This window comes from Sporothrix schenckii, assembly GCF_000961545.1.
Source record: "Sporothrix schenckii 1099-18 chromosome Unknown Cont43, whole genome shotgun sequence".
In the NCBI taxonomy this organism is placed as follows: domain Eukaryota; kingdom Fungi; phylum Ascomycota; class Sordariomycetes; order Ophiostomatales; family Ophiostomataceae; genus Sporothrix; species Sporothrix schenckii.
This window is the reverse complement of record NW_015971144.1, coordinates 1,902,100-1,918,998: the sequence shown is the minus strand read 5'-3', so window position 1 is coordinate 1,918,998 and position 16,899 is coordinate 1,902,100. Positions and strand designations below refer to the sequence as shown.

General features: G+C 52.1%; 6 protein-coding genes across 6 annotated transcripts; 2 read left to right on the top strand and 4 right to left on the bottom strand.

The window, feature by feature from the left end:
* Nucleotides 1-454: 454 nt before the first annotated feature.
* SPSK_02544 (bromodomain associated protein) lies at nt 455-1,751 on the bottom strand (the record flags this gene model as incomplete). The annotated part of the gene is made up of 2 exons (XM_016729413.1): nt 455-1,365; nt 1,442-1,751. 2 exons carry the CDS (start codon nt 1,749-1,751, stop codon nt 455-457), a joined length of 1,221 nt encoding a protein of 406 aa, XP_016589355.1.
* Nucleotides 1,752-2,816: 1,065 nt separating this feature from the next.
* On the top strand, nt 2,817-4,025 carry SPSK_02571 (biotin synthetase; the record flags this gene model as incomplete). Its single annotated transcript, XM_016729440.1, has 1 exon — nt 2,817-4,025. One exon carries the CDS (start codon nt 2,817-2,819, stop codon nt 4,023-4,025), a length of 1,209 nt encoding a protein of 402 aa, XP_016589354.1.
* A 640-nt stretch (nt 4,026-4,665) lies between these two features.
* Nucleotides 4,666-5,739, bottom strand: SPSK_02621 (uncharacterized protein; the record flags this gene model as incomplete). The annotated part of the gene is made up of 3 exons (XM_016729489.1): nt 4,666-4,725; nt 4,817-5,121; nt 5,190-5,739. 3 exons carry the CDS (start codon nt 5,737-5,739, stop codon nt 4,666-4,668), a joined length of 915 nt encoding a protein of 304 aa, XP_016589353.1.
* Nucleotides 5,740-7,683: 1,944 nt separating this feature from the next.
* SPSK_02389 (tRNA pseudouridine synthase 9) lies at nt 7,684-9,453 on the bottom strand (the record flags this gene model as incomplete). Its single annotated transcript, XM_016729261.1, has 1 exon — nt 7,684-9,453. The coding sequence occupies one exon, from the start codon at nt 9,451-9,453 to the stop codon at nt 7,684-7,686; it is 1,770 nt and encodes a 589-aa protein (XP_016589352.1).
* Nucleotides 9,454-10,221: 768 nt separating this feature from the next.
* SPSK_02767 (acyl-CoA thioester hydrolase) lies at nt 10,222-10,831 on the top strand (the record flags this gene model as incomplete). Its single annotated transcript, XM_016729632.1, has 2 exons — nt 10,222-10,295; nt 10,384-10,831. 2 exons carry the CDS (start codon nt 10,222-10,224, stop codon nt 10,829-10,831), a joined length of 522 nt encoding a protein of 173 aa, XP_016589351.1.
* Nucleotides 10,832-11,327: 496 nt separating this feature from the next.
* On the bottom strand, nt 11,328-15,314 carry SPSK_02161 (C2H2 finger domain protein; the record flags this gene model as incomplete). Its single annotated transcript, XM_016729038.1, has 3 exons — nt 11,328-14,424; nt 14,592-15,001; nt 15,177-15,314. The coding sequence occupies 3 exons, from the start codon at nt 15,312-15,314 to the stop codon at nt 11,328-11,330; spliced, it is 3,645 nt and encodes a 1,214-aa protein (XP_016589350.1).
* Between the last annotated feature and the right edge of the window lie 1,585 nt (nt 15,315-16,899).

Sequence of the window (16,899 nt, the reverse complement as noted above, 5' to 3'; positions counted from 1 at the left end):
AGTGATTAGGGCGGGTGTTGACTTCTATGGGGCGTTTGGGCAGAGGGAAATTTTTGTATTATTTTTTGTGCAAGGACCAAAAATTGCCTTAGGGCCAAAGGCGTGTGATGTGGGATCTGGCCAATGGTAATAGAGAGTTGCGTCTGTCCATGTTCCTTTTGCGCTAGAAAAGATTACCATGTGACACGTCACGCATCAGAAATATTGAAAACGTAGCGCTCTTGACAGGTGACAAGCAGCTGTCAACACAAGGCTGCGAACATCATTCAACTAGCGGCCAGGTGCGAACAGACACCAGCGGGATGGATAGAGAATTTGCTTGCTTGATTGTCCAAAGAATATTCTGAAAATAAAACGATATATGTATGTATAATACCCGTTCCCCCCTGCAACTCCAGGCTATGCAAAGATAGGTAAAACAAACAACAGCAAAAGTGATGAAAACCCGGCAGTCCTAAACAATTTTGCGCGCCTTGCGCGGAATCTCTTTGCGGTGGAACATCTTCTCAGCGTTCACCATCATGCTCTGGTCAGCAATGTCCTCCCGCAACGCTGCCGCAGTGCTCTTAGTCGCCTTAGAGGGAGATGTGTCAATGCTCTGAGACGCACGTGATACCGCGCCATAGCCTCCCGCAGCACCACCGGAACCGCTCTTGCGACGATCCTGTTTCGCTTCCGTAATAAGCTCACGCATTGCTGCTTCCCACAAGGTGTAACGTTTCTTGTTCAGCGTGCTCCGGTCTGCGGCTGCGCGGACTTCCTTCAACTTGTTTACCTTGCTGGCACGCATGAGCCCACGAAGTGCCTCCTCGGCTTGTTTTGCCTCCACAGCAGCGGCCTCGCGTATTCTCTTGGGATCACTGGTCCGGATAGTGCCGTCCATAAGTGGTGCAAACCCCAGGCCGAGGTCGCGATCTTCTGCGCTCGCTTTTTCACTCGGGAGCAGCAACATAGAACCGTCGTCGTACCGTAGGCCACTGCCCTGGACAGTCACTGAGTCAACGTCGATTGGCGTGTTGCGGTATGTGTGAATGCTTGGGAAGTCGGGAAAGCTGCTGGGAATGTAGCCTTTGCTCTCTTTTTCAGATCTGCCGCTAAGGGCGTCGCTAAGAAGAGGTAGATCGTTGTAGTCGTTGCGCTCGAGCGGACGACGAGACAGAGAATGCAACTGCGGTTCAGGCAGTTGTTCGGCAAGAGGCCGTTGTGCGAGCTTCGCGGGGCTGATGGGATTCCGTAGATGCGGCCGTAATGCACTTGTCCTTAAGTTAAAGCGAGCTAATGATATGTCCAAATCGACCGGAATTGGCTGAGTGCGACGAGCGGCCAGAGTGAAGCGGGTGACGTCTTTTGTAAGAGACTGAATATCTGGGACGAGTCAGTACGATAAAAAGATGTCACATGTACAGCGTCTCCACGTCGGCTACACCAGAGGCGCGCTTACAAGACTCGGTGATGAGCAGGAAGCTTTCCAATGCTTCATTGCTGGCTGACGAGAAACCGACATGGTCCAATGCTAACACCAGTGCCCGTCGTAGCCCTTGGCGGGCCTCTTCATCTGCCGACGGCTCCTTTTCCGTGCATAAGAGCTGGTCAACCTCCTCTTGCTCCCTTTCGTATTGCTCGCGCAAGCGTTTCAATTTTTGTGGTCGGTGCACCTTGATGTCGGGAGTTGGCAGAGGTGTCGCGTCTGTTTTTGTTGGTGGTTTCTTTTCGCCGATCGATCGTCGGTCGCTATCGTCCGTGCTCCCCATGACGGTATCGATGTCCCTTTTCGGTTCAATACCTCGCGTTCCTGGCGGTGCCGAGGTTGTATCGCTGATGGTTTGTGAGGTTGTTCGAGATGACGTGAAACTTATCGCTATCGCGCGGCCGTTTGTCACATAACGCGAGAGCCTGAAATGTGGGTCGAGTTATGTAATCCACTGTGTCTCAACTAACGGCTGATTTCAGGACAGCCCCTATTCAAAGCATCGAAAGATTCATCACTTTTGATTTAGCGCGGTGATATAGTAGCAGGTTCGTTGTTCTAATGAAAAGAAATACGTTTTATTTTATGAAACTGTCTCAATTCGTACTAGATTTCACCGCCTTAAATGGTATCACAAAACATCGAATATGCGTACGAGCACGGTCACGCTCTCGTCTTGCCTTATAAGCTGTTTACACTTGTTTTGTTTAACTTGTTAATTTTTAATTTTTAGTTCTTGGTCTACTGTCTATTCTGTGTTAGTATGGGTTTGACATGGTTTGGTTTATGGCTGCGGTGGTATGACTCTCAGGAACGGTGAATATTTTATAAACATGAGATCTATCTCACCACACACCCCTTCCCCCCCCCCCCCCCCGCCCCCCCAAAAAACTCGGTCTGGAGCAAAATTTACATTCAAACTGAAATGTACACAACCCACCTATCGACCTCAAAACGCGAAATCGAGACATCTAAACGGGACAAAGACAGCCAAGAGAGCCAGGTCAGTACGGTGTGTGCAGTATGATACAGCTCGGGGTGTGTAAGTAAAACGAAGCGATTGTGCTGGGTGCAGCCCGTATTGCCAGCGTGTACAACCTACAATGAGACGGCAATAAATTGAGCCAATCAAGGCTGCTAGAATTGGAAACGTTGGGAACCTCATTGTACTAAATGCGGGGCCGATGTCCTGGCCCGTAAATAAAACCGTATTCCGGTCCGCACTTGAGGACATTGATTTGACTCAAAACAGAGGCGGCTTTCTCTGCAAAAGTTGTTGATAACGACACAGTGGAAAGGCAAGGAAATCCTACAAAGACGAGACGAATCGAAGAACGAAGCCACAGCAATGTGGACCAAGCTGGGCAGCCGTCTTCCGAGGCACCGCGAGGTTCCTTCCGCCACCTTTGCCATCCACCGCGTTTACAGCGCAGCCGCCCTCGTGTCGGACGGTGCTGGAACAGTGCATGGCGTCTTCCAGAGAGCCGTCAACGCGACGGCCCCGCGGACGGACTGGACGCGCGCTGAGATCTCCGCCATTTACAACACGCCACTCATCGATCTCACCCATGCTGCTGGCACTCTTCACCGTCGCTTCCACAATCCGGGCGCAGTCCAGATGTGCACCCTCATGAATATCAAGACAGGCGGCTGCAGCGAAGATTGCAGCTACTGTGCGCAGTCATCGCGGTACCAGACGGGCCTTAAGGCGACGAAATTATCGACCGTTGAGTCTGTCCTGGCTGCCGCACGCGTGGCTCGCGACAACGGCTCGACCCGTTTCTGCATGGGCGCCGCGTGGCGGGACATGCGTGGCCGCAAGTCTGGTCTGCGCAATATCAAGGCCATGGTCGAAGGTGTGCACGCGCTGGGTCTTGAGAGCTGCGTGACGCTGGGCATGCTAGATGAGACGCAGGCCAAAGAGCTCAAGGATGCTGGCCTCACGGCCTACAACCACAACGTTGATACCAGCCGCGAACACTACCCAAAGGTGATCACTACGCGGTCGTACGACGAGCGTCTGCAGACGATTAGCAATGTGCGAGACGCCGGCATCAAGGTGTGTACGGGTGGCATCCTTGGCCTCGGTGAGAAACCTGAGGACCATGTGGGCCTACTGCACACCGTGGCAACGATGCCTTCACACCCAGAGAGTTTCCCAGTCAACACCTTGGTTCCCATCGAAGGAACGCCTCTATTCAAATCGACTCGAATTCCTTTCGACGCCGTCCTGCGCACGATTGCCACAGCGCGCCTTGTGATGCCAACAGCCATCATCCGCATCGCCGCTGGACGTGTGGACATGAGCGAGGAGAAGCAGGTCTTGTGCTTCCTGGCAGGTGCTAACGCTGTGTTCACGGGTGAGAAAATGCTCACCACGGCGTGCTCGAGCTGGGAAGAGGACCTGGCTATGTTCAACCGTTGGGGCCTTTTCCCGATGAAGGCTCACGTGGAGCCCGTCCTTCGCAAGGATGAAGAATCGCCCTTCCAAGTGAACAACTCGTTTCTTGCAGATGTTCCTACTGCCTCTCACCAGGAGACTTCCACCACGGTTTAAACACCACGCTGAAGAATGGTTCCTAATAAGGCAACTACAATCAACGCAGAGAGAAGCCCCATCCTTCACATGACTCGTCGGTTTGCCTGCGACAGTGCTATTACGCCATCGCAGAGATTGCGCCTAGGGCCGGATACGGGAACTGGAATGACAATGCTGGAAACGCTATCATCTCCCCCACTTGTGTATCGGTTCGTTCATGGCGTTCGACCTCATCGAAGACGTGAGGATGCGGCTCGGAGAAACCCGAGGGGTTGGTATCGCTTTAGAAAAGAGGGGGTAAAATCGATTCGAAACACAGCTGTTTTAGTAAGATAGAATAGAAGGTGCATTCCGGTCGAACTAAATGGTTCTATGTTTGATGGCGATAACGTGAACGGTAAAAATAAAGCGAGGCCCGCGTAGTATCATTCAAGATGCGACCACTGTTCTCATCTTAAGTGAAAAGGTTGCCATTCATAGCCATTTTTATCAAGTGCTTATGGTGCTGCCAAGCAACGCCCATGTCATCCAATCCCCCCCAGAAATATCGTGGTATTACAATCAAAAACATCAAGAAGGCTCTCATTAAATCCAAAAAGCAAGCAATGAATCGCCGGTCGCAGGATAATGAGTTGCCCTTAACCGCTGTTTGCTCTCTCTACAAGCCATTCAGCTGGTTCTGAGCATCCATCGCCTGACCAATGGAAATAAAATCGAGCTGGAAGCGTGTCAGTGGATGGGCGGGATTGCCAAAAATGACGAGACAAGAAAACAAGAATTAATCGAAACGAAATAATGACTTTACATACCAAAACAAAATTGGGAGTACGCCCGAACGCGTTGACACAAAGGCTTGTCTGATCAGTAATAGATGAAAGCGAGTTCGTAGTACCCGCGTTAATCGTGTCTGGGATGAGAATGACTTCGCCAAAAATATCAATCTCGACGTCAAGGAAGTGGTTCACCAGACCCATGCGGCCGGAGGCGCTAGCTCCAGCAGGACGGTCGAGTGTGCACTCAGCGAAATTAGGATCTGTGGTGTCGTATGGAGTTTCGTAGAGGTATGTGAATTCGTCAAGAATATAGTTGACCTGCGATGTATCCGCATGGTAGTCTAAGTCGGTGTTAGCAGGATGCTATTGTGACATAACTAAGTGAGAACCACATCGAAGTAGAACGCACCCATAAAAACAACCAGCCGCTTCCCACTCGAAATCAGCTCAGCTAGAGTTGGCCACTGGTCGAGGCTCAGCGTACCCGAGGGAGCATACGCGTATGAGTCGAGACCCACAGCTGAGAACACGGTCCCAAACTGAGAGACGGGAATGGAATCGCCATTTGTAAGAAGAAGAGTGATGACTTCGTTTGGGTTGCCGTCAAGAAAGCTCTTGATGGGGGTCAAGTAGCTGGCGAGCGTCCCAGCATCCTTCTCGAGACAGCTGGTGTGGCAGAGCTCAATGACACCGTTCTTGTTGTGGCTCTGGGCTTGCAAGAAACGTACTCCCTGGCCGAGCTGGCTGGCCACAGACGTGAACTGGTTATCGGTGGGCAAAAGACCAACGAAGGCTGAGTCGTGCGAGCCAACGTAAGTGACGTCGCTATAGCGCCGGCTGCAGAGTGACGGTGAGCCGTTGCAGCTCTGATCCCGCCGGTCAGACTGTGACGGGGCCGCCAAAACGGCCACGGCAAGGACAGCTGCCGCGACAAGCAGCTGGTTCAAAATGGAACGCATGCTATACAATTATATCCCCACAATGTATTTAATGGAGGAAAAGACAACCAAGAAGAGAAACCAAATGATGAAAAGGCCAGTCGCTAACAGGTGGCTTTGCTGACAATTTGGAGATGTACCTGGGACGAGGCTCCTTGGTGAGAAGAATAGACTGACCGAATTTCGAAACGATGACGAAGGAGCCGAATAGGGAGCCGTTTGGCCAGCTTTTACGTTTCGCAATGTCTGGAAAATCTTGCTGCGGGAAACGATCGTCATGGGTGGAAAGGGAGAAAGGGAGGGCAGGCGGCTGGCATTTATCCTAGAGGCTCTGGTATTCACGAGGTAAAGCAAATGCGTAGGTCGACGTTTGGGTAGCTGCGACCCAGCCATCGTTCACTAGGACCCCTTCTCTTTCCATTTTGAGCTGTATTAGGGGTCTGACAGAGGAAGACGACGACAATCGGCCACGCACTCCTTCCTCAAGTGATCGTTACTGCGATGGTCTTGAGAAGGGATCGGTCGGCAGACAGACGGGCAGGAGCCATCGTGTTAAGGCGTGACCTCCAATAGGTTACGGAATGCAACCTTTTTGAAAACCAATGAAAAACCTTAGTACTGGCTTCCGTTGAGATGAAGTACAACGCGTGGCGCTTTAGCTCATTACAGTCTCGGATGTTCTCACACCCAAACGGCGGCGAAGGAAACAGATTCGATCATTTGGACGACGACTTCTGGTCTCGCTTGCCATCCCTAGTTGAGGTGGTGATGGCTCTCTGGCATGTGATTGGTGCACGAGGGAAATCTAAGTTCAGCAAAAATCGACCGACGGGAACAGGTCGGCCTGTGTCGCCCTGCATACTTCGGTGCCATCTGTATGCTGCGACCGTCCATTGACCAACAGGGGCAAACCAGCCTTCCATCGAGCGTTAGCACCAGTACGAAATACTTTAGGGGTCATAATTGACGAGTGCGTATTAAAGAGATATTTGATAGGCACTGGAGGGATTGGAGAGTTGGCTTTGCTTATTCTGTGAATAAAAGGAGAATCGGGACTAAGTCACTCGAGGAGAAGGATGATAGACGGGAGAGTCACGAACCACACACACACACACACACACAACAAAAAAAAAAAAAGGGAAAACAGACAAATGTGTTCGCTTCATGCATCGGAGGATAAAAGGACAGAGAAACCGCAGATGTTCGCACCGACCCCAGATTTGGTGTCAGAGCCTCGACCGACACAAAGTCTGGCGGATCGGCCGCACATCGCTCCACTGCAACGCTATGGCCCTTGCGCACATCCCGGCGCTACATCTACTCTGTGGTTGGGCAATCTTTTCGAACGATGGGTACCTTCCGGGTTAGGAGACATCCCCGCCTGCACGTCGTAAGATTGAATGTATTTGTAGAATCAAGACCGTTTGGCATAAAAACTCATACTGTTGATTAACAGCGCGTATACGAAGTAAAGCGTGAATAGATGCGGATACAACTCACGGCGCTTTACCTTTAATGGGAAGTGTGTTGACTCAAAAGCGTGAACGACGGTTGATCATCTGCGAATGAAGCATGTGCTTATGCAGGTTGACACCGCCGAGGCACGTTCTATTTCCACAACATCCTATTTGCGATGAAGCACCTTGACATATCCTCATATGTCCGCAACATGCGCTGCCTCGAAATGCATTGTGTCTTGATATCGTTTTGACCGTGTGAGTGAGACACCTTGAGAGTCAGGAAGAAATTAGGTATACTTTGCCGTCGAACGGAACGGTCATACGACACGATTGTCTTACAGTGAACCGCACACTTGCGGAAAATCCAAGACGATGCTAAAGTCAGAGGTAAGAACCAACAAGACAAAGCCTCACAGGATGAGCGTCGACATTGCATTCAATATTTGAAAAGATGTATCAGACTTTATTTTTTTGCTTTTTATTTTAGTAGAAAACCAAGCCGCATCTAAGGCCCGGACGCTTGTTTCGGTGGTTCCACCGTTGGTACCGGTGTCTCTGGTGCAATAGTCGGAGTTGACGCACCAGTTTCGGCCGCTGGGGCTGTTGTAGCGTCTGTGCTAGGGCCTGCGGCACCCGCCATTATTGAGTTCATTTCCTTCTTGCTGACTGCATCATCTGCTTTTGTATCCGGCTCTGCCTCAAAACCGGGAGCACCTGCGGCGCCCACGAGGTCGTCTAGATTGCCCACTTCAGTCGGGCCACTTGCGCCGTTTGGCGGCAAGGCCCACGCAGGGAGTGGACTGACATAACTCCAAGCACCATCGGCAGCCTCATATCGCAGGCTGTGCAGCCATAGTGAGAGCTCGTGCGAGCCCGGATCCGTGTATAGCGGCGTGTCACACTCCTCGCACACGTGGCCCGACATGCGCTCGGCCTTGCGCTTGTGGTACTCATCGACCATCTCATCGTAGTAGGCAACAGCCTCAGCGACATCTTCCTTGCCCATCCGCGAGAGGCGGCTGATAATGTCCTCGTCGGTATGTACAGACGCATCGGCGTCGCCCTGGCCTAGGTCAAAGCCCCACACCTTCTGGTTGGCATAGATGGGATCGTTCTCGATGGGGTGGCCGAGATACTGTAAATGCACTCGGAGCTGATGCGTGCGGCCAGTGACTGGCAGGCAGCGAACGATAGAATAGCCTGTACGTGATTCCGGTCCTTCAGACGGAGACGCATCGCCCTTCTCTCCGTCCGGCCGGTAGTAGGCAAGCCGTTTGAAAACGGTACGCGCAGACCGGCCGTTGGCCCGGACGCGGTTAAGGCCCAGCTTGGGCGAGATCTGCAGAATGGGCTGGTCGCAAATAACCTCGCCGTCAGGGAACCGACCTACCACCCGTGCCAGATATTCTTTGCGGACAACACGTGCTTGAATCTGCAGACTCAGTCGCTTCGCTGTCGCAGGTGACTTGGCCAAGAACATGATACCGCTCGTCAGGCGATCTAGCCGGTTGCAAGGGTAGGGAATGAAACCAGGTCCCCGCTCATGCTTTAGGATCTCCACCACCGAGTTGTATTGGTAGCGACCAGCTGGGTGTACCGGAACACCTGCTGGCTTGTTTATGACCAACATATCATCATCCTCATGAATTATCTGGACGGGGTCGGCGGTGACAGGCGGCTCGTGGCGGTGGAGGGTATGCGAGACACGTTCACCGTTTTTCAGCACGTGATCCGGACCGACAATTTTGTCGCTGACTTTTACGGTACCCGACTCCATGGCTCGACGGTAATAAGCCAAAGGGCGATCCCGAAATTCACTCTCAAAAACGTCCAGCAGAGACCGTCCCCGCCAGCGTTCCTTTACCCATGTATTATAGGTGTAGTAGTAGGGTTTGACCCGGCGCAGGCCGCCTTCGAGGTAGTAGCGATCCGGCCAGTTAGCGGCGCGGTCATCACGGACAGCATCGGACGAGGTTAAAGACGGCCCAGCTGGCGCTGCAGAGGATGATTTGACGGTTTCTTCTACAACCGCCAAGATACCTCTGTGCGATGCCGTGGCAGCGTCGTGGCTTCTATCCAGCTTCGCTGCCTTTGCTTTTGTTTCCGGGGTGTCGTCGGTCGCCTGAGACGGTTCTGACGGCGCTGCCTGGGCCACGGTGAAAGGATTAGAAAAATCTGCTTCGGGCGCCTTGACCACTGCATTCGGACCCATGGCATCTTGAATTGCCGCGGATGCAGCCGCCGGTGCAGTTCCGACTTGCTGCGTGTCCGACATTGCTGGTGTAGAGCCCGACCTGGGCAAGCAGGCGCTTCTGAAAAGTGTATATGCAGGTGTAACTCTCGCCCCCTTTGTAGAGAAAGTTCGAGGCGGGAACAGACGCAATAGATAATACGCCAGTTTGAATCTTCCGTTCTGTGGGCGCGAGTGCAGGGAACGGACGGATCGCAGTGGAGCGTTGTCGGTTGACAAATCTGGGATGGAGGGGAATTTCAACCAAATGCTAGTTTCAAGGGGAGCAGGAATTGCCAGCTGATTTCTCCGTAAGGATTAGTATACGGAGTACAACCTGAAGCGGTCCTCAACACCCTCTCGTTTTCGTAATAATGCAAGCCGAACGTTTTGGATGTATGCAGTGGTGAACATTGTCTGCTTGGTCGTTCGCAGTTTCGACGGCGTCTGTCAAAAATTTAGGCGGTGAAACGCTCTGGATCTGGCAGAATTTTGCGTCCGGCTGTTTTGTTCAGAGGTTTCAGTGGGGGACCACCACAAGGTGAAAAGGCAGACCAAAAAGGGAAAGTAGCCCCCCCGCAAAAAGACTACAAGGTCACTTTGAAAAGAGAGCCGAGGCTGACTATGCGCACCGGAGGGCCAATGCCGTATCTCACCCGGGACATTAATGCTGGCCTATTCAACTTGGTTTGCGCAACCTCACAAGCTTTAGTTCGCCTGTTGTTCTCATTACCATTCAATTGTAGCTTGATCGTACTTTGAGCTCATTGTCGCGCCCTCAGTTTTTATTATTTCTACAAAGTAATCTACACAATGCCTTCGCTAGCCCTCCTCAAGTCCCGCAAACGCGAAGACTATCCTTTTATTCTCGATTACCGTACACGATGGTGAGCGTCTAAAACCCGGCGGGACTGTTGTCGCATATTTTACACAAGGCACGTTTATAACACTAGGCTTTCTGGCTAACTCGCCCAGGGCCGACAATGATATGTACGCGCACATGAACAACAGCATCTACAACTTCCTCTTCGACTCAGTTGTCAACACATATCTCATCCGCCACTGTGGTGGCTTCGATCCAGCTCGCCGTACGCCTCAGTACGGCATGGTAGTCCACTCACACACTGACTACTTTGCATCCATATCTTTCCCCGATGTTGCCGAGCTTGGCCTTCGTGTTAAGAAGCTCGGCCAGTCTAGTGTCCACTATGAAATCGGACTTTTTGCCCAGGGCCAGCCCGGCGTCCGCGCAGTTGGTGTTTTCGTGCAGGTGTTCGTCGACGCAGCCACAGACCGGCCCAACCCCAAGACAGGTATGCACCCATCATTGCGTGAGGGGCTAGAGCGCATCATCGCGCGGCTCCCTGGCGACGATGAAGTAGAAGAAAAGCCGAAGGGCATGGCTGGAAGTAGCAAAATATGAGGCACGCCGGCTAGCATACAGCGCTTCATACATAACCGGGTAAAAAACAAGCATAGCGAACGACATTTGTAGCCTGACTATGTTATTATAATCAAATATATAAGGCGGTGGGGTGTCGAAATGTCACATGTTCGTTTCGATGTATGGCCTGGTGCCTGTGTATTGTCATTCGATTTGGCCGATATTTACTACATGTACTCGGTACCATATACAATAATATGTGCGTATACAAATAGGTATATGTACTTTTCATCCTGTCCCCATAGCGGAATTTAACATGACCTTTTCGTTTTGTCAAAGGAAATTTTGCTCCGCTGAGCAGGATTGATCGATATATCGCGAACCAATGTTTGGAATAGCTCCCAATAATATTCCGTCTACCTCCAAAAATCAAACGTGAGGACGTAACGGTCGTGATGCTTGCGCTAGGTAGTGAAAAAAATCGAGACACATAGAAAGAAAAGAAAGAACTAAAACGTATGTAGAAAATGCACTTTTAGCCGTCCACATCCATGGCGCCGTTTGTGTTTTCCTCATTCTCGTGCTGTTGCAAAGCAGCTGCTGCCGCAATAGCAGCCACTGTGATAGACTGAAGCCCTGAGAGATCTTCAATCTTCGATGCTGCGACAGGCTTCTCCCCGGAATCCGCCCCACTTGGTGGGCGAATGTTACCGACCTGTTTGTCTTCGCTAAGGCTGCTAATGGCAGCAGCAGCAGCAGCAGTTAGGGTATCTACTGCAGCAATAGCAGCATTATCCACAGTACTGACAGTATTCGGACTACTCTCATTCTCATTTGCCGTTGACACGACCTTTTTGGTTGGACTCCTTGCTGGTTTCTCGGTCTCCTTTACTGACTTCTCAGCCGAGCCGGGTTGGAGCCGGGTTGTTAGCTGGGGTGGCGTTGGAGGCATGGTCAGCTTGTCGGTTCGCTGAGGAGGCAAGCCGTTCGTGTCGGTGACAGGGTTTACGACTGATATTTGAGGAGAGGCGTTGTCTTTGGCACCCTCTGCATTCGTACTTGGTGGAAGGGCGTTGTCGTCGTTGGTGCCAAGGTCGACATTTCCATTCCGACTCATAGTATCGTTGCTGCTGGTGTCAACAGTGTTGACCGTAGTGGCTGTACTCCAGTTGTTTCCGCTACCATTTCCATTATTGCTGCTGTTGGAATTGGCATTGGCGTTACTGATGACACTGCTGTTGCTCATGCTTCCACCGTTTCCGTTGCTTCCGCCACCAGTCCCACTACCCATGGGGTTGCAGAGGCGATAGGTGTTGTCTTCAGTCCGAGAGATGATTCCCTCGTCCAGTGCCCACGAGATAAGAAGATCATCCACTCCGAGAAACTCGCCCTCGCCATTCTCCATATGACGACCAACGTGTTCAGTCCATTCATCCCAAGCACTACGGCCTTCAAAAAGACGGTTACAGTCCGGTCTGGGACAGGCAGATCGTTGAGGAGGGAGTCTCCGAACGATACAGCAGGACTTCTGCATATCTTTGACGTACTCTTCCCACTCCGTCTCAACCTTTGCATCTCTCTTTTGGATAGCTTTCCGGATGTAGGGCGGCGCGTGCATTCGACGGAGGTGTTGTGTAAAGAGGTCCTTCCGATTAAATTCGTTGCCTTTGCCATCTATAGACCCTTGCGAGCAGTCCGAGCAACGGTAGTATTGGAGGCACAAATGCTGCGAAGCAATGTGGCGCTTCCATTCGTTTTTGGATCCAAACGTGCTCGTACATCCAGCAAACGAGAAGGCACATGGGAATGGCCTAGTGTGCGCTGAAGCAACGTGCTTTCTCAACGAAGAGTGGTCTTTAAACGGTTCGTGGCTGCACCAGTCGCACTGTACTTCGGGTTTTGAGGTTTGAGACTGCAAGCTTGGGAGCGACTGAGAAATATCAGATTTGGACCGAGATCGAACAAGCTGTCCATCTTGTGACTTGGCAGTTTTAAACCGATAGTCTTTCTTTGGCTTGCCCTTTTTGGGTGGTGAAGACGTGTCCTCTTCTCCGTTTTTCATTTCAGTTTCCTCTGAGGTGGAGTCGTCAGTCTGGCACTTTATGACGTCCTGTGCGATCTTCAACAGATGACCACTCGCAGTAAACGGAGGTGGAGTATTGCCGTTCGTCGGGCGGACATGGCTAAGTGCTTTCAGTTGCTCTGCAGCCTCCTTCATTTCCTCGGAATCTTCTCTTTCGTCCTTGGGCAGGGTGGGGCTACCACCTCGCGAAACAATGCGAGGAAGTGAAATACTGTGTGCAGGGGGCGTGAACCGCTGATTAGGATGCTCTTGCAACTGTGGAATCGAGTCCCGCCGGATAGAGCCATTTGCCTCATAATGACTGGCAGGACCCAGTTCGTGAAAATGAGCAGTTGCATGCACCTGGGAGTTTTGACGCTGAGGTACTGGTAAAGGCAACGGCTGATGGGGATGTGCTATTGGAGGTGGTAGCTGTGGGAGCTGCGGAGTTGGCAACGTGGATTGGTGTTGAGGAGAGGAGTGGAACTTCAACGGCGATTGTTGGTGTTGAGGTTGGTGGTGTTGTTGTAGCAGTGGCGGCAGGGCACCTGGCATTTTCTGAGATTGCTGCTGTTGAGTCTGCGGGGCTGCTGGCTGCTGCTGAGTCTGCGGGGCTGCTGGCTGCTGCTGGTAAGTATGGAAATCATTTCGGTAGGTCGGCGAAGTGTTGACAGCCGCTTCACGGGCCTCAAGAAGCGTTCTCCCATCCTCAATGTCCCTAGCTAATGCAGTAGGGTGTGAATGTGGTACTGTTGTGGATTTCATCAGGCCGTTGTACAGGTTGATCAAGTTGTGCGAGTTGATATAACCCAAGGAAAAGCATATCTTGGCGTCTTGAATGACAGTCCACAAGGACTGTGGGATGGAGATGAGCAGGACTGTTGGTGGGCCAAGAAACATGCCCTCAACGGCGACCTTGGAAGCCAAAGAGGGTGTGTTTGCTAACCATTGGTTAAAGCCAGTCATATCCGGACCAGGGTCACCCACAAACGTGGTACAGACCAACAGTCGGGGCTCGTTAAAGACCATATCGGCAACAGCAGCAGGGCTGATGACTGGTGCATCGCGGCTCTCAGCAGACTCATGACCGGCAGCTTTTGATGTAGCATTGGCGCCATTTTGTGCTTGAGGTAGCTGGTGGCCTCTTGGCATCGGGGCCAAATCAATCGTGGCTTTAGCAGGTGTCAGGTTGAAGAATATCGGTGCATGAGGCACAATTGTTGTCGGCTTGCCATTCGGGCTGTACTTCACTCTGGGCGGGTAGTGAAGGTCGTAGCTTTGTTGGATACTGACAATGTCGTCGTACAGGTGCTGTGCGCTGAAAGGTCGCCCGTTACCCAATTTCTGTAAAGATTCGGCTAGGTAGGATGTGAACGTCCGCGTTCCGGGCTCTCGCAGGCCGGCATCGTATGTAGAGGCTGCGATCGCTTGCTTTGCGCCATTGCTTCCGGAAACAGGCATATGTCTTGGCGCACAACTGTCGAGAAGGAGAAGGACATCGGAGTGGGAGTCCTCGATTGTGCTCCGTATGGTGTTCCACTTTAGTCTTGGAGAATCTTCACGAGCATTGCTGTATCGAAGGAAAACATAACATCAAACTGCGGTTAGCTGTCGTCCATACTGATCACCCATAAGAGTACTTTCAGACAAGAAGTCCGCGGTGGCAGCGTAATAATCGCTCGGCTGCCGCTTGACACGCAACTATAGGGTTTATTGCCCGTGGCAAGATTAACTCACCAGGACCAGTACAGCTGATTGTCAAGGCTGTTGTGGCCATGGCCGACGTAATATATGATCAACAGGTGATCTACGCTCGCCTGATCCAAAAAACTGGCGATCCGGGATTTTAGGCTAGCACCTGGGTCGATAGAAGTAGGAATTCCCCAGTGCTCTGCGCTGAAATTGTAACGGTTGCGGAGTACGTGCTCCAGCGAAGTTAGGTCGGTCGACGACGTTACGTCGTCTTCCCACTTTAGCAAAAGCGCGGAGACTTTGGCGTAGGGAAGCTTTTGACCCTGACGATAGATATACATAGCGGCATCTTGCAAGTGTTTCGCGAATGTCTCGAAGTCGTGTCGTTGCGTGTCGGCTCCGGTTTCGGCATCGCGGGCATCGGTTATCGGGGTATCGTTCGAAGTCATTTGGATCTGGAGTTTTGGGTTAATTGACTGAGGTTTGGTGGGAGTGGGGGGTGGCAGGCAAAATTTGGTAGGTGACTGTGGGAGCAAGGCTGAAGGCCGAAAATGCGCGCAAGCGCCGAGTAGCCCAAGCAGCAATTGAGGCAACGGCGAAACAATTGGGGTGGACCTAGGGGATATGTACCTGCTCGGCGCCGGAAACTGTCGGTTGCGCTGCGACCTTCGCAGGTGTAGTTGCCTTTGCAGCCTTCGCCATGTCCGGGGAGGGTGGCGGATCCGGGAGCTTGGGCGCCAGTCGGCGCCGCTTGTTGGGAGGGTCCATTGCAGGCGGGAAACGGCAGTCGGACGGCCGGATCCGCAGCGATGACAACGTTATTCTCGATGCGTTATGTGAATTGTGCGGCTGCGTGCATTTGTCGAGGACATACGGTCTGGGGGAGGGATGCGACGGGGTCGGCACTGACGTCCGGCGACTCGGAAGAACGCGGGAAGTAGAAAAGCGATAGAAAGGCGCGCAGCGTGCAGAAGGCAACAAAATTTGAAGGATAAGTAAAGGAAAGCAAGAAGTGCGACAGAAGCGACAGCTGCGAGCGGGAACAAATGCAAAGCGCAGAAGGTGGTTGTGAGGAGAAGAAAAAACCGAGGCGCGGGAGGGAGGAAGGCTTTCGGAGGCAGTCGTGCAAGGTAGCAAAAAAAGAGGAGGCAAAGAAGTTGTGAGGCAGAGGGGAGGGAAGTCGCGGCCCTGGCCTTCTCGGGGCTTGTGGCCTATTTTTTGCGTTCAACCTTTTTTCTAGCCCTTCGTCTCTTCGTTCTAATGGAGACGGGGCGACCTTTGTCGTCCAAATTAGCAGGTGCGTTCGGTAAGGCTGCGTGGACAGCGCTGGGCTCTCATTCTCTGATCGTGCTTGGCGGAGGCAGGTGGACCCTGGTAGCCAATCCGAGGCACCGGACTGAGGATCCAAAGCCTCGCAAAATGCACTAGCGTTGTTTCTTGAGCTGTGGGGCATATTTTGTACCTGTGGAAATTCCGGCTTTGTCCAGGAGGCCCCCTCGAGTCGCTCCCTGCTAAGATACAACCTGGTGTTATTATAGTGCGCGGCGTGACTCCGGGGGAGAGTGCGCTTCAATTGGGCGGTGAATGTGTTCGAGCTAAGCTAGCCGGGGCGCGTCCGAGTGCTGTTGGCGTTCTCCTATTTGTAAGTATGGATGCCTTACGCACCACGCAGCCTCAAGTCGCAGGGCCAGGCCACATATAGAAGGCCTCGCCTGAGCCAAAGAGGCCTAATTTTGGGCTTAGGTCAGGTCCTCAGCCCAATATATCTGTGGTGCCGTTGGCGACCATCGGCGCAAATACAAAATCCCTCCCATACCTTCTTTGACAGGCGAGAGCGAAAGAGCGCGACGAATGTTACGGACGATTATATCGTATTCAACGGTCACTGGTACTGATCGGAAGAGTGCAATTAGAAGTAGGTTAAGAAAAGTTGGCGCACAGATGAACATGGACAACACTGATCTGGCGATTTTGAGGCGGTGTATTTTGTGTGCGCCAGGATGATATTGTGTACAGAGCCGCTCTTTAATGGTCCTCTCGATCTCTTTGGCCTAGGTTCTTTGCGTTATCTACGCTGGCATGGCACACCGAGTAAGACATTGTCGACACGCCACGCTGTCAAAAAAAAAAAAAAAAAAAAAAAAGAAAAGAAAACACTCTTACTCTTCATGCGGTTCCAGTGATCGATAGTCTTTGGCCAAGGGATGACGGGTCGACAGGTGGTTGTCTAATGGGCCCCGTGAGAGTACCGAAGGCGGACGCAAGCCTCCATGGATGTCCAATGCCGCGTTTAGGGCTTCCAACTGTTCTTTTATCACTCTCAAACGTCCACCAGGCATCTCTTACACCTGCT